Raw genomic sequence first — 15,362 nt, 5'->3', positions numbered from 1 at the left:
CCGAAGTCTTGACCCCCAACCATGTTTGCAATCATGGTTGGCTACCTCATATGGCTTAAAAACCCCTAAATCCATCCCAAAAAGGGATCTAACAAACAAGCAAGCATGGTACAGACTTTATACCTTTCAAAGACTGCAAATTATGAACCAAACTCGAATCCTTCAGTATCCTCTTGATCCTTCTATGCTCTTGTGACAACCTGAAGTTTTCATTTGTATAATCTTTACAGTCAAGCACTTCAAATAATATTCAAATACATTTCAGTACATTTTTGGCTGGTTTTAAGTTCTTTTGGGTGTTTTATTTTTATTTTATTTTCGTCAAACGGATAAATAAAAGGAAGTATCGTTATGAGTGAGGTGTAACAATTTAACATTTTAACACCTTAACAAGGTGTTTACGGCCAAACTTGGGGAGTTTGGTCTGTAAACTCCCTCTTGATCTTGAGCTCATGCTTAAGGCATGAGTTTACCCATATTCCCTTATTCTCTCACTTCCTCACTTCACACCTTCAAGTTCAAGAACACCCCACCACTTTTCTCTCAAGTATCATCACACACTTCTTCAAATCTACCAAAATGTAAGTGTTTTCCTTCCTAGATTCGTTCATACAACACTTAATCTAGTGTTTATACATCATTTCATCCATGGATTCTTCATTTTTGCTTAGATCTTCAAGTGTTCTTCAAAACACCAAGAACACACACTAGTGTTCTTGGGTCCTAAACACTCTTACAAACTTCCTATAAGTAAGTACACTCTTCTTAACTAGTTACTTTCTTAGTATGCTTGCTAATCTATGGAAAGAACATCAAAATCCCCAAGAACATATGTGTTTACGGTCAAGGGAGATCCTTGAACCGTAAACACCACCAGTTGGTGTTTAGATGCCCCTAACACCTTCTATAGCTTGGATGAAAGACTATAAACTTTCATGCATGAGCTAGAAACAACAAAACACGAAACGGTTGATGTAACCATGAGTTTACGGCCATAAACCCATGGGTTTACAACCGTAAACTCTCAAGGGTGGTCCAAGGACCGTAAACTCCAAAGGTGAGCCATTTCGAGCCCTAACCACTTCCTAAGCCTTTGATTCAAACCTAGAACCCTTCTTTGTGAAACATGAGACCTTAAAACACACAAATGCACCATTACCATGAGTTTACGGCCGTAAACTCACGGGGTAAATGGTCTCGCAACCGTAAACATATATATAAGGGCTACCAAATGAGGAGTAAACTCTAATGTGAGGCCATACTCTCCTTAGAAGCAACCCTTAGCACTCCTAGCACTTGAAACAAAGTGTATTCATGCATTAGAATGCCCTTACTTGATTAATTAGTTGTTAAATGACTAATTAGATACATATATGTTTATTATATGATAACTAGGATCATTTTGTGTGTTCAAGTCTTTACTTGACACCTAACACCTTGTCCGACACTTCCGAACAAACAACTCACTACATGTGAGTTCATACCCCTTAACTAACCTTTGAAATGATTTTAAATGTTTTTAAATGCTTTATGGGGGGGGGGGAATACAAGTTGAACCATGTTAGTTATTAGATCAATCACATGTGATTAATAACTAACATGCAAATGGATTTTTCATGCTATAAACTATTTTACCAAACAAATGACTTCAAACAGTTTATCAAACTATTTTACACATCAAACTCTTTATCAAATTTACTTTTATATACTAAACCTTTCTTGTACAATTTTCAAACTTAAATATTGTTAAAGCCATGTCTATTACATATATAGTTATATAAATAAGGTTTGAAGGACTTAGGAGAGATAACCCATTTTACTTCCTGTCCTTGTTTGGTTGTGGTCTTAAAGTACCTGGTTGTTTGTCCGAGTGTCGTTGAATCCTTAGTTATATATTATGTATATATGTATAGATATAAAGATTTTCATCTCAGTTCAGTACATTCAATCATTCAAACAAGTTTACTAATAAACTATAATAGGTATAGTTTAGAGTTATACTACTTACTACTTCTAGTCCAATGAAGCAAACAAGAGTCAGTTCATTCATGAGTCATTACTTATTACTATGAGAACATATACAACTATACTAAGGATGAGAACATATACAACTATACTAGGATGAGAACATATACAACTATACTATGATGAGATCATATACAACGATACTATGATGAGTAACAATACATTACATATACAAGAATACGTTAACATAAATGTGATCCACTGTATCGGAGCATGCCTTCATTGTCATGGCCCGAGTTGTAACCATAATCTCCTGGAGGGAGAGCGTGAGTTTGCGTATAGATCTATACTGGATTGACTATCCTACACCTTGCTGCTAGCTACATCCGGACCTGCAGGTCTGTGGGTGCCAAACGTCATACCTTTTGACGACTTACATTGTCGTGTTTACCAATCGATAGCATGGTACAACTAATCACATAATACCTTGATATAAATCCGGTTTAAGGTAGTTAGTACATCAGTAGTTCCTATATTACAAAACTACAGTACTACATTAATTTACCCTTTACATTTATTTGGAGATCATTTCACTTAAACAGTAATGTACAAACTATATTTTGATAATGATAGTTATACTTGGGAAATTTACACACTTTTACAAGAAACAAACATACAAAACTGTCGTGCCTTGGTAGAAGGCTACTTTTAGTAGAAAATATAGGATTTTCTAAGAGTTACAAACTTTTACAAACACTTACAAACATTCGCTTACTTTTACTACAAACGTTTACAAACTCGTACTTCAAGCACTGTTTCAAAAATTTTGATACAAACATAGACACTAAATACTTATGAACTCACCAGCTTTAATGCTGATAAACTCTTTCAAAATAACTTGTATTATCAGGTCATCAGTAGATAGGTACCGATGCCAACTTTTGAGAAGATGGAGCGCATACAAGACTCCTCTTATATTTTGATTCGTATTTTTGGTGTCTTATATACTACAGAACACACTTGTATTAAAATTATATATTTCATGAAATGGATGATGTTGTTTACTTGTTTACTATTATACTGTGTTGTGATACTGTACATGATGTCCTTCGCCCCAGAGCGTTTTCGCTGTTCTCGGTTTTGGCATGTGACAGCTCTTCTTTCTTCCTTGAGGTCAAAACCCACAAAAATCACTCAAAAGCCTTAGATCTTGCATCAAAACACTTAGGGTTTGCTATGGAGGGTTTATGGGAGCATAAAGGTGCGATGGAGGTTGTATAAGGTTGTTTAAATAGGGTGCAAACCCTCAGATTAGGGTTTTGTCCAGTCAGAGCCTACTCGTCGAGTCCGGGACCCGACTCGACGAGTCCATCACTTAAATCATGCGTCTTGTACCGCTTCTACTCGCTGATTTGGGCCTTCAACTCGCCAAGTCCCAGGACAAAAATGCAAAATTACTTAAATAAGATACATACCAGGAATCAGGTGCTACACTCAGGCTAAGGGTGTGCGGCAGGAGAACTAAAAGCTTGAGAGGATCAGGGGCAAGATCACCCAATCTGTGCAGGATAGTCAGGGATTGTTGATTCGTTGTGGTTAGGTATGGGTTCTGATGTCTGGTGAGGTCAGACAGATTGTACTAGAGGAGTATCATAAGTCTCGCTTCTCTATTCACCCGGGGGACACCATGATGTACCGGGATCTGAGTTTGAGTTACTGGTGGTTGTGCATGAAGATGGAGATTTCTTGGTACGTCGAGAGGTGCTTAACCTACAGGATGGTCAAGGCCGAGCACCAGAGGCCGTATGGCAAGCTGCAACCTATGGAGGTTCCCATGTGGAAATGGGAGAAGATCATGATGGATTTTATCACCAAGTTGCCGAGGAGGATGAAGGGATATGATGCTATATGGGTCGTCGTGGATCGATTGATCAAGAGCGCCCATTTCATGGCTATTTGGTAGAATTGTTGCTCATCATGGGGTTCCGGTCTCTATTATCTCAGACCGGGATGTTCGATTCACCTCCCGTTTCTGGAAAAAGTTCCTTAAGGAACTGGGCATGCGGCTGCATTTCATCACAACTTATCATCCGCAGACAGACGGTCAAAGTGACCGGGCCATAAAAACCCTCGAGGATGTGCCGAGAGCCTGAGTTATTGACTTCGGTGGGAGCTGGGACTCCTACCTACCCCTTTCAGAGTTCTCCTGTAACAATAGCTTTCACTCCAACATTGGTGCTCCACTGTATGAGCTGTTGTATGGACGAAGATGTTGCACCCCAGTCTGTTCGGATGAGGTTGGCACAGGGTGATGGGTCGGATGGAGGTAGTTATGCAGACTACCGAGAGGATTCAACAGATTAGGCAGTGGCTGCAAACTGCTCAGATTCGGCAGAAGATTTACGCTGACTGACGCCGATCTGAGTTGGAGTTTCAGGTTGGTGACACTGTGCTACTGAAGGTCTCACCCTGGAAGGGTGTGATTCGCTTCAGGAAGAGGGGAAATTTGGGTCCCCGATGCATTGAGCCATTCAAGGTTATTTCCAGGGTTCGCAAGGTGGCGTATAGACTGGATCTCCTGGATGATCTTAGTCAGATTCACAACACTTTTCACGTCTCGTAATTGTGGAAGTGAATATTAGATGAGGAGGCAGTGGTGTCATTAGATGATATCCAGGTTGATGAGCGCCTGAATAATGTGGAGAGGCTAGTGGCCGTTCTAGAGAGGAAAGTGAAGGTCCTACGGAACAAGAAGATTCCTTTGGTGAAGGTACAATGGCAGTATCGGAAGGGATCCGAGTGGACTTGGGAGCCGGAGGCAGAGATGCGGGAGCACTATCCGGAGTTGTTCGCCGCAACAGACATCAAGGATGAAGTATAATTCAAGTGGGGGAGAATTGTAACATCCCGACTCTCAGGTATAAAATTTAAAGCTTTATATATTCTTATTTTTAGACCTACTTGATGAGTTGGCTGCCCTAACTCGTCGTGTAGAAACTGATCAAGCCACGTGAACTTTAGGACCTACTCGACCCTCATAATGTAAAGCTTTATATACTCTTATTTTTAGACCTACTTGACAAAGTATAATTCAAGTGAGGAGTTCAGATCTGGACTCCTCTAGGCCCTCATGGACATAAAGTTCTCCACTTTATCAACTTTTGGCCCTTCTCCATGCCCTAAACCTCTTCCTAAGACTTGTTTTGGGTGTTCTAGCCTCATGAAGCCTTGCATGCATGTAAAGTTGGCAACTTTACGTGGTAACTACACCCTATGAGGCTAGATCTATAGTTTGGCGCCTTGGTCTCACTTAAAAGCATTTGAATGAGAAAAGGGTTGAAGGAACTCGACGAGTTGCATAGCCAACTCGACAAGTTGGTTAGGGTTTTCCCGATCTTCTGGACATTGCATGGACTTGACGAGTTGTTTGGTAACTTGGCGAATTGACTCGAGTTTTAAGTTTTTGAGTTTTGAAGGAACTCGGCGAGTCAGTAGATGAACTCGACGAGTTGGGTCAACATGGACTATTGACCTTGATCGTTGACTTTGACTTTGACTAAGGGTTGACCAAGTTTGACTTCTGAGGGTACTTTGGTACTTTGGGTATTGATAGAATTGGTCTTATGATGATTGTAGGTGGTTGAGTTTGGAACTATATTTGGGAGTTTGACATTGTCTTCCAGTGCTACTTGTGAGGTGAGTTTACCACACTATACTAACATGGTCGAAGGCACCAAAGCCGACCCTTTTGGATTGTTATCTTGGTTATCGCATGATGATATGCTTAGTGATTTGTTAGATCTGTATCTTGGTATATAGGATGATGTTATGTTTAGTGACCTGTTAGGTCGGTATCCTGGTATATAGGATGATGCTATGTGACCTGTTAGGTCGGTATCCTTGTATATAGGATAATGCTATGATTAATGATATGTTAGATCAGTCTGACTGTTTGTACATGTTAGCATTTGTTATCTATATGTTGATTGTATATTTGGTGGTGGATTGAGTTGGTCCTGCTTTGTGTTGTAGGCCAACATACCCAAGACGGCCCAGATAGACTACAGGCCCAATGGGGATACCAGTCAGGACGAATGCCCGAGGAGAACGGTCCAGACAGGCTGAAGGCCCGGTAGCGCGGACCAGACATGCTGAAGGTTCTGAGAGTGGGCCAGATAGACTGAAGGCCCGGTGAGGGCGGTCCAGTCATACTGTAGACTCTGTATGCATGTTGTTTGTTATGATATTGTTATGGTTTGTATGAAGTTGGTATTTTGTGGGAACTCACTAAGCTTCGGGCTTGCAGTTTTGGATTTTGTTTCAGGTACTTCGAATGATTGCGGGAAGGCGAAGGCTTGATCGTGCACCTCATCACATTTTATGATCTTGATTTCTGGGATACTCTGAAATGGAACGATTCTGAAAACATTTTGTAATAAATAATGGTTTTTGAATGCTTGAAAAAGTTTTTAATTTTCAAAATTTTATGGATGTTACATTTCTATTTATTATATTTATATTAATACATTTTCAGTTTAAAAATAACAAAAAAAAAAAAAAAAGAATTAAGCTACCCACCTTATCACTCCATCCGTTCTCTCTCTCTCTCTCTCTCTCTCTCTCACACACACACACACATCTTTTTCCTCACCTTCATCTGCAACTCAAAAATATCTCACAAACACATACATACATTGGAGAGGAAAAACCCAGAAGTCACCACTTCAGCATCGGGGAATTCACAATTTTAGCATCTCGATTCACCACTTCCTCTGTATTTTCTGTTCATCTCAGTCCTTTGTATTTTTCTGTTCATCTCAGTCCTTTGTATTTTTCTGTTCATCTCGCAGGTAAAACAATTAGAACCGCGTCATCCTACCTGACTTTTCTAACAAGAATCAACTTGATTTTATGAGCCATGTCTTGTGATTTAAACTACACAATATATTCTTTTGAGTAAAATTTGTTTCAAGGTTCGATTTTGAGGTTTTCTTGTCCGATTATGAGGAAGAAGATGGTGCTTAGTTGTTGGAAGTTCATGTTTATATTGTGATGATTTAAATTCTTTAACTGAGTTTCTTAAAGGTTTTTCCTTTTTTTGCAAAAACAATGTGAATTTTGTAGCTGCATGCCAAGTGTTTGTTGAATTGCCTGAATGAGTTTTCATTACCCTTCCTATAAACAATCATCGTATGTTGATTTAATTGGCATTTTCCTCTTGTTTGAGTTACACCCTTACAAAAGAACTTATTGGCATCATGCCTCATGAAAAAGATGAACATTTTTATTGTGTGGATGTGTGTTTGATTAATAGGGGAAGAAGATGACGGTCGAGAAATGGGTGTCATTTGTCAAAGGTTTTTCGGCAGGAAAAAGAGTTGCAATTTGAGTTTTATCTTCATTCGAGTTTCAAGTTGTAGGTACGCTATGCGCAAGTTGATGTTAATGCTTCACTGACTCTTATTCCAATTTTGATAAGGATTTATTTATTTAGTTTTTTTTTTCTGGTTGAATGCTGGTGTTACTTGATGAGAATGAGAAAGATAAGAATGAGAAGGGAAAGAGAGTCAAAGAGAAAAAGAAAGTCAAAATAGAGAGATAGATAGATAGATAGATAGATGGGGAGGGTACTAGTAAGGGTGGGTGGGGTAGCTGAATTTGTTTTTTATTATTTCTAAATTGAAAATATATTATATAGATTTAAAAAAAGAAAAAAAGAAATGAAAATGCTAAAACGATCTTTTTAATTTGTTTAGGGATTAAAAACACATTAAAAAAACCTTGATTTTGAACAAGTAAAAGAGTTTTTGAATTCCATCCAAATTTTTTGAATCCCATAAAACCAATCTTATAATTTTATTATTATTATTATTATTATTTTTAAAGCTGTGTGTAGGCCAACACCCTCCCCCCCTCCTTTTTTTTTTTTATGACATTTGGTGATTTCTTATTTACTTTTTTTGGGTTTATGTAAAAATAAAAAATTAAATGTATTTTTTTTTCAAGTTTTCATGACTATTAATTTTGTAGAGAATCCTATTTTAAAATTTTGTTTTTTTTTTCCAGTTTTTTTACAAATAAAAAAATTATGACTGAAAATCAAAATGGATGAAATAAATAAAATCTACTATAATAAATGAAAGTTTTTTTACCACATATCCTCTTCTCCATTTAAACACATGGCATTTTCTAACATTTTTAAATTTTTTATTTTCCACTTATCATTTTATTGTATTTTTCATTTTATTAAATTAAAATTCTACATTTAATATGTAAAGTAATATATATGTAAGGTATTTATTAAAAAAGGTTTATATATGTAATGTATCCAATACATTAAAACCTCATTAATTTTAATAATTCAAAAGATTTCTCATTTTTCTTTATAAATTCAAAATTTTCAAATTGTTAAAATTATATATATATATATATATATATATATATATATATATATATATATATATATATATTAAATAAACTCATGTAATACATAAGTTTCGCACCTAATTGTAGAATATTTAAAGATTTCTCTGTCTGTCAGTAACTAATCTTTTTTATATGTAAACGAGGTTTAATTTATTTGTCACAACTTCTTATTTTACTAAAAATTGCTAAATTCAACTCACCTAAATAAAATAAAACGAACTTGTCATTTAAAAACGTATACATTCGTAATTCGTTGTAATTGCTATTTGCTACCCACCCTTGCCTCTCTCCTACGATAATCCTTGTCTCATATCATTTTATAAATTTCATTTCCAAATAATAAAATACTTAAAAACAATTTAAATTGTTTTATAGTGAAGATTAAAAAAAAAGTCATGTAGTTATTGTTTTATAGTGAAGAATAAAAAAAAAGTCATGTAGTTATTTCTATTATTTTAAAAGTCGTGTTTTAAAAGATAAATTTCTAAATAATAAAATGCTTAAAAACAATTTAAATTGTTTTATAGTGAAGAATAAAAAAAGCTATTAAGTTATCACTTTTATTTTAAAAGTCGTGTTTTAAAAGACAATAATAAACGATATCGACAGGACAAATTCTACCGCTTCGGATCATCCATCATCCTTGCTTATCCGACGCGTCATCTCCACGCATCGTCACATCCTTCATTTCTCTTGATTTTGCTATTTAAATATTATCATACACTCAACGTCACTTTCGGCATTTATAAATACTTCCACGCCATAAACATTATGCAAACATCAAACTTCATGAAGTCGATTTTACTTCTTTCGCTGTTGCTTACAACAGCTATGTTCTTGAGGTCGGAATCTACAAGCCGAGCTGATTTCCCAGATGGATTTACATTCGGAACTGCTTCTTCTGCCTATCAGGTTTGTCTTACTTTTTTTTTTTCAATCGTTTCAGACATTTAGTCGAGCATGTTGTCTGCATACTAGAGATATTCAACAGGGTCGTTTATTTATTGCAGTTTGAAGGAGCAGTTGACGAAGGAAATAAAGGAGATAGCATCTGGGATACTTTCTCAAGGCTACCTGGTAAGCAGAGTTCAATTCTCTTCCTGTTTTAAACACTTTACACGAACTTGATTACTTGAACATGTATTTGTAACTGGATATGGCTAATTCAACGGTGATGGTGATACTTGCAGGACGGATATTGGACTTCAGCAATGCGGATCAGGCTGTCGATCAATATCATCGCTTCAAGGTTCAAATTTCTCGAATTAAGCAAGCATCGATGTCAAAACTTAACTTCTACTCCAGTCAATACTCGATTCCTTTCTTTATTCTGATTACAACCGAACAAATATTAAACGAATTCAGTATCGTTGACTCAATGTAAATAATTTTTTATTTTCCATCATCAGACCGATATCGACTTGATGAAGAATCTGGGAATGGATGCTTATAGATTCTCAATATCATGGTCAAGAATATTTCCAAGTAAATTTACTAATCACCTTAATGATTCTACAACAATATGGTATACTGTCGATTTCATTGATAGTGGCAGATAAACTAAAACGTATTTCAATGTTAACAGATGGAACAGGCAAACCGAATCCTCAAGGGATTGAATACTATAACAACCTCATTGATTCTTTATTGGAAAAAGGTCACTTTCACTCAATTTGCATCAAAAACCATATGAAATAATAGTATATGATCCCGATGAACATGTTACTTTCAGGAATCCAGCCATATGCAACTTTGTATCACTGGGATCTTCCACAAACACTTGAAGATAAATACGAAGGATGGTTGAACACTCAGATAATGTAAGCAAGCTAATTACTATTTACTATTTACCTTTACAAACAGTAAATATCTTAAAAAGAAACTTTCAGAAATCAATCATGTGTTTTGCAGAGAGGATTTTAAGCATTATGCTTTTACATGTTTTAAAGAATTTGGTGATAGAGTGAAACACTGGATCACCTTCAATGAGCCTCATGGTTTTGCAATTCAAGGCTATGATTATGGTATTCAAGCACCAGGGAGATGCTCTTTTCTATTCCATTTGTTATGTAAAAAGGGAAAATCATCCGAAGAACCTTACATTGTAGCTCACAACATTCTTCTTTCTCATGCCACTGTTTATCATGGCTACCATGATCATTTCAAGGTATATCTTATCTTCAACCAAATTTGTAGGAAAAAAGAAAGAAAGCAATGAATAAATGATAATGTGTTTGTATGAATGAATATCTTGATTTGTGTAAATTTCAGGCAAAACAAGGAGGTGTAATTGGGATATCATTAGATATCAAATGGTATGAACCTTTTTCTGAATCTGATGAAGATCAAGAAGCTGCAAATAGAGCAATGGATTTTGGACTTGGCTGGTAATTTTTTAATTTTTAATCATATTGATTTATTAAAAAAAAAAAGAAAAAAGAAAAAGAGAATAAGAAGATTGTTATTTGGGGATAAAACCAATCTCACTGTGTAACGCAGAGTAAAGTGCATCAGGTTTCTTGATCCTCTTCTTCTTGGAAACTATCCTCTTTCTATGCAAACGCTAGTAGGTGAAAGATTACCAGAAATCACCCCTGAAGTTTCAGAGTTTCTAATTGGCACCCTGGACTTTGTTGGAATTAACCATTACACCTCGTTATACGCTAAAAATGATAAAACAAGAATCCGGAAATTCATACTCAAAGATGCTTCAACTGATTCCGCTGTCATTACACCTTGTAAGTTTTTTCAATAAAGATAAATTCCCATTTCATATTTTCAAACAAAAATCAATTTCATAACTTAAAAATGAAATTTTGTTTATTCTTAATTTACTAATTCGTATTCTTGTGTAATGTATAGCTTCAAGAAACGGAAAATCCATTGGAGAAAAGGTAACCTTCAATTGTAGCATTTGATGGATAAATCATACAGAAAAACTTAAGGACAAATTACAAAATCGTCCGAAATATAATAATTTTTTAAATAATCCCCCAAAAAGTTATGAAATATAATTACCAATATCGTTTTTCAGGGTACTTCCACTTGGTTACGCATAGTGCCATGGGGTTTGAGAAAATTAGCAATATATATAAAAGAAAAATACGGGAATCCACCAGTAATCATCACTGAAAATGGTATACATCTCATTTAAAGACTCATAACCCAAATGTTTTTACTTCAATTCATGACATATTTATAATTTATAAATTAAAAACTCAAAATCTTTCAGGTATGGATGACCCAAATAAATCTAGTATAGATTTACAAGAGGCATTGCAAGATGACAAGAGAATAAATTACCATAGGGACTATTTATCAAACCTATCAGCTGCCATTAGGTAAATAGCAACCTACTTGACTCTCACTACCATACTTTTACTTTTTTACCCCTAACATACTTGGTATTTACATTTCTTCACCAATAATATGCATAAATGTAACTAATGATATGGGGAATATCCTTCATTTGTTACATATTGGTATTATTGGTAAATAAATGTGAGTAAGTTGCTATTATGTGTAAAAGGACGCAATTGCCCTTGAACAAAGTAAAAGAGCTGTGATTAATGCAGGGAAGATGGTTGTGATGTGCGTGGTTATTTTGTGTGGTCACTTCTTGATAACTGGGAGTGGAATTATGGGTATACGATTAGATTTGGATTGTATTATGTGGATTATAAGAATAATCTCACAAGAATCCCGAAGAAATCTGTAGATTGGTTTAAAAGTGTTCTTAAATTGGAGGAGAATATTACAACTTCATTTGCTACATAACAGGGGAAGAAGATAGGATTATGGAGGTGTATATGAAAACATATGTGTATGTAACCCCCTTGTGTTCTTTAACATTGTGTAATTTGTAAAGTTGCTGATATAAAGTTGAAAACATAGTGAAGTGTTCCAACAAAGAAGAATAAACATGTACTCTATGTTCAATTAGTATCCGATGTATGATTGTATATTTGTATTAGTAATCCATTCTATTGGTAATTTATGGATACTTCAAAAATAAAACGTGAAATAAGTTGCAATCAAAAAGGGGTAATGGGAGGATTATGGAGGACCAATGTAAGGGATGAGAGGAGGGAAGTGGAAGTTAAGAGTTAGGAATCGTGACTTATATGTATTTGATAAAATAATTACGTTTGGTAAAATTAATTTGATAAGCTAGGTCATAAATATAAAATGACATAGAAAGATAACCTAATGTTACATTGTATGAAATATTATCTAAATGTGATTAAGAATAAGAGAAAAAAAATGATAGCTAAATTACATCACTTTAATCGGGAGATAAATCGAAGAATACTAACCGATATTTCAGGCATGCAAGTAAATATATATGATTCAGTTTATAAATAATAATTTTAGAATTGTCGATAGAAAAATATTTTAACCCACTTGAATTTGGTGAATGTTGGTACGAAGTGGTAAGAAGAGGGCAAAGACCATATTTTCACCAAAAAAAAAGTTCATAAATAGACGGAAATAATATTTAATGTTACCAAACAATCTTGATATTTAAAGATTAAAATGTTGACTTTTAATGAAACCAGTATGAGGCTTACAAACAGCCTCTAAGCTAGCCTTTATAACCACTAATCGTCTAATAAAAAACTTGAAGTCAACAATTAAACCCTAATAAAGTTTAACGGTTAAGAAAACCCATATATATACTATTACTAAATGATAAAAATGATGACATACATTCTCTTATATTTGTGCATTTTGATATACTAAATTAGAAAATTTTAAAATACTACTTAAGTATGCTTTAAAAACTTGAACCTATTTTTCATTAAGGGTATATTTGACAATTTTGCCATTAGCTTAACTACTTAAGCTATTTCAAATAGCTTTTTTAAGCTAGTTTTATGGCAATAAGCTCAAAACATAAGAACATGACTCGTGAAAATAAACGTATGCAAACTATATATGCAAAACAGGTAAAAGAGAACTTGAAGTTTCGACAAATAAGAAGATGATATTCTAAGAACGTTTAGTTATTACCACAGTAATAACCATGATTGCCAATCCCATAAGAGTTGCTCCAATGGCGGTTTTCTCCATTGATATTCCAGCAGTTCCATCTGGATTCACAGTCAATTCTCCTTTTGGTGCACCACCGAAAAGGGTCTGAAAGGTATCAGATAAACTGTTCATCATGTCAACCACTGTAACTGTAACTTTATGTTTGATGTCCATCACATAATCCATGAAACCCTTTCCAGATTCAGATTTCGATTCACTCTCATCAGTCGAAGAACCCTTTCCATCTAGATCAAACTCCGGAAAAACAACACCTAAAAAGATTATTCAAATTCCGATCATTATTTTTTTTCATAGAAGAAGAACCGAAAGGTGTTGTTATTTTGTTCAAGAAGTTGAAAAGTTACTAACTTGATTGATGATTCTCGAGGAATTCCACAAGGGCCTCGTTTTTCAAAACGGCATTCCACACATTTGGATCAGAAGCAATTGAAGCAACAACATTCTGGTAAGAACCAAAAGAAAGGAATTAAAATGTGATTTTGCTTCAATTATGGTGTACATAAGAAACTCACAAGTAGAACTGTAGAAGCAGACATACCTGTGCAGATGGGCTTTCGTTAAGAAGCTTAAAAGCTTTGATTGCATGGCTTGATACTGACGATTCACTAACAAGACAATTCTTCGTCTCCACATTTTCAGAATTTGAAAAAGCCGATAACACTTGACCATTGGTTGCATTCGGAGACAGATAAGTCCTGGAAAATTTGAATAGTTTAATAAGATCAACTCCATCAGAGTTATGGACCCTAATTACGAACAGAGTGAGGCAATAAGAAATTGCTAAAATTGTTAGAAGTGATTGATTAAACAAACAATATACAGATGTAGAATACGATAATACTGTAAACACGAAAAATATTTACTTCTGAAGAGCATCATTAAGATCATAAGTGGCTTGTTTGGCCTCTTGAATAGTAGGAGCACCGCCGAAAACCACCCTAGGCTTCGGCTCTCTCGCCTCGATAAAAAGCTCGTCTTCGGAGCCAGCCAATTCCCAATCATCATAGACCTTCTCTACCGATGAATTCGCCTTGTTTTCATTATTAGCGATGGCTAATTTCACATCATCGGAAGAAGAAACGACGGACGCGACGGAAACACTGGCCTGACGAGCGGTGGAAACGATGGGGTTTCCGGCGCCACGAAGGCTACCGTTAAAGACCCCCATCCCAGCGACCTTCGCGGCGGCTCTCATGACTACTCCACCACCCATATTGATCACTCTACCGGCGACGGTGTTGGTAACAAAAAGGGATGACGATTGAGAGATCGGAGTTTTCAGGTGGAAACCATGGAATAAATAAGGAATCACTGACCGACTCTATCAGAATACGTAAGATTGATCGACCCGATTTTACACAATCGAATCCGATTTTGAAAATATCTTTCTTTTTAGCCTCAAATTATAAGCAATCGTTATCTATAAACCGATCTAAGGTCACCAATTTGTTGAGAGATTTAGGAACTTAAGTTTTAGCTTTAAAATAATAATAATAATAATAATAATAATAATAATAATAATAATAATAATAATAATAACACCCTCAAATTAAAGATAAAGAACGTAAAAAAGATTTTTAATAAAAAAGTATTATTTCAAGTCTATAATAACAAAAATGTTTTTTTCTTTTAAAGAGAAAAAAAAAAAAAACTAATCACCCTAAAGCCATGTGAAAACTTTTTTGTAATACAATATGGTTTTACGGTTTTTTCACGGGGAGTATGGTCTTTTGGAAAATACAAGGCTGTAATTTAAAAAAAAAAAAAAAAAAAAAAATGAAAAACTAAAATTTGTTTATGAAAAAAAAAGATGAATTATCAATAAAAATAAGGGATAATGAATTAAAAGGGTAATATATTTTTCGATTTGTATATATTTTGTTACTAAGTTTTTTTTTCGTCCACATTTACCCCTT

At 35.0% G+C, this 15,362-nt stretch overlaps 2 protein-coding genes across 3 annotated transcripts; one reads left to right on the top strand and one right to left on the bottom strand.

Annotated features, from left to right (window-relative positions):
• The first annotated feature begins 9,151 nt into the window (after positions 1–9,151).
• BGLU41 (beta glucosidase 41) lies at positions 9,152–12,394 on the top strand. 2 transcript variants are annotated; one of them, XM_078963976.1, is made up of 13 exons: positions 9,152–9,303; positions 9,402–9,468; positions 9,582–9,640; positions 9,801–9,876; positions 9,977–10,048; positions 10,124–10,211; positions 10,303–10,558; positions 10,663–10,778; positions 10,906–11,129; positions 11,254–11,285; positions 11,426–11,528; positions 11,624–11,732; positions 11,967–12,394. In XM_078963976.1, the coding sequence occupies exons 1-13, from the start codon at positions 9,163–9,165 to the stop codon at positions 12,166–12,168; spliced, it is 1,545 nt and encodes a 514-aa protein (XP_078820102.1). In that variant the 5' UTR covers positions 9,152–9,162; the 3' UTR covers positions 12,169–12,394. The 2 variants fall into 2 exon arrangements, with proteins under 2 accessions (XP_078820102.1, XP_078820103.1); XM_078963977.1 differs by having other exon boundaries at positions 9,582–9,695.
• Positions 12,395–13,164: 770 nt separating this feature from the next.
• On the bottom strand, positions 13,165–14,856 carry LOC145004948 (Uncharacterized conserved protein (UCP012943)). Its single transcript, XM_078963978.1, has 4 exons — positions 14,310–14,856; positions 13,985–14,141; positions 13,795–13,888; positions 13,165–13,697 (listed from the first exon to the last, which is right to left on the bottom strand). Exons 1-4 carry the CDS (start codon positions 14,657–14,659, stop codon positions 13,384–13,386), a joined length of 915 nt encoding a protein of 304 aa, XP_078820104.1. The 5' UTR covers positions 14,660–14,856; the 3' UTR covers positions 13,165–13,383.
• Between the last annotated feature and the right edge of the window lie 506 nt (positions 14,857–15,362).

Source organism: Lactuca saligna, chromosome 7, assembly GCF_052625555.1.
Source record: "Lactuca saligna cultivar CGN05327 chromosome 7, ASM5262555v1, whole genome shotgun sequence".
NCBI lineage: Eukaryota > Viridiplantae > Streptophyta > Magnoliopsida > Asterales > Asteraceae > Lactuca > Lactuca saligna.
This window is presented reverse-complemented; position numbering and strand designations above follow the sequence as displayed.

What these genes read in the sequence shown, in the direction of transcription:
- LOC145004948 (XM_078963978.1), bottom strand. Translation starts at nt 14,659, where the DNA reads ATGGGTGGTGGAGTAGTCATGAGAGCCGCCGCGAAGGTCGCTGGGATG. An exon ending in CTTAATGATGCTCTTCAGAA is followed by an intron (nt 14,142 to 14,309) that starts GTAAATATTTTT and finishes CAAATTTTCCAG; the next exon opens with GACTTATCTGTCTCCGAATG. An exon ending in CCTCGAGAATCATCAATCAA is followed by an intron (nt 13,698 to 13,794) that starts GTTAGTAACTTT and finishes TAATCTTTTTAG; the next exon opens with GTGTTGTTTTTCCGGAGTTT.
- BGLU41 (XM_078963976.1), top strand. Translation starts at nt 9,163, where the DNA reads ATGCAAACATCAAACTTCATGAAGTCGATTTTACTTCTTTCGCTGTTG. An exon ending in ATCAATATCATCGCTTCAAG is followed by an intron (nt 9,641 to 9,800) that starts GTTCAAATTTCT and finishes TTCCATCATCAG; the next exon opens with ACCGATATCGACTTGATGAA. An exon ending in TGATTCTTTATTGGAAAAAG is followed by an intron (nt 10,049 to 10,123) that starts GTCACTTTCACT and finishes TGTTACTTTCAG; the next exon opens with GAATCCAGCCATATGCAACT.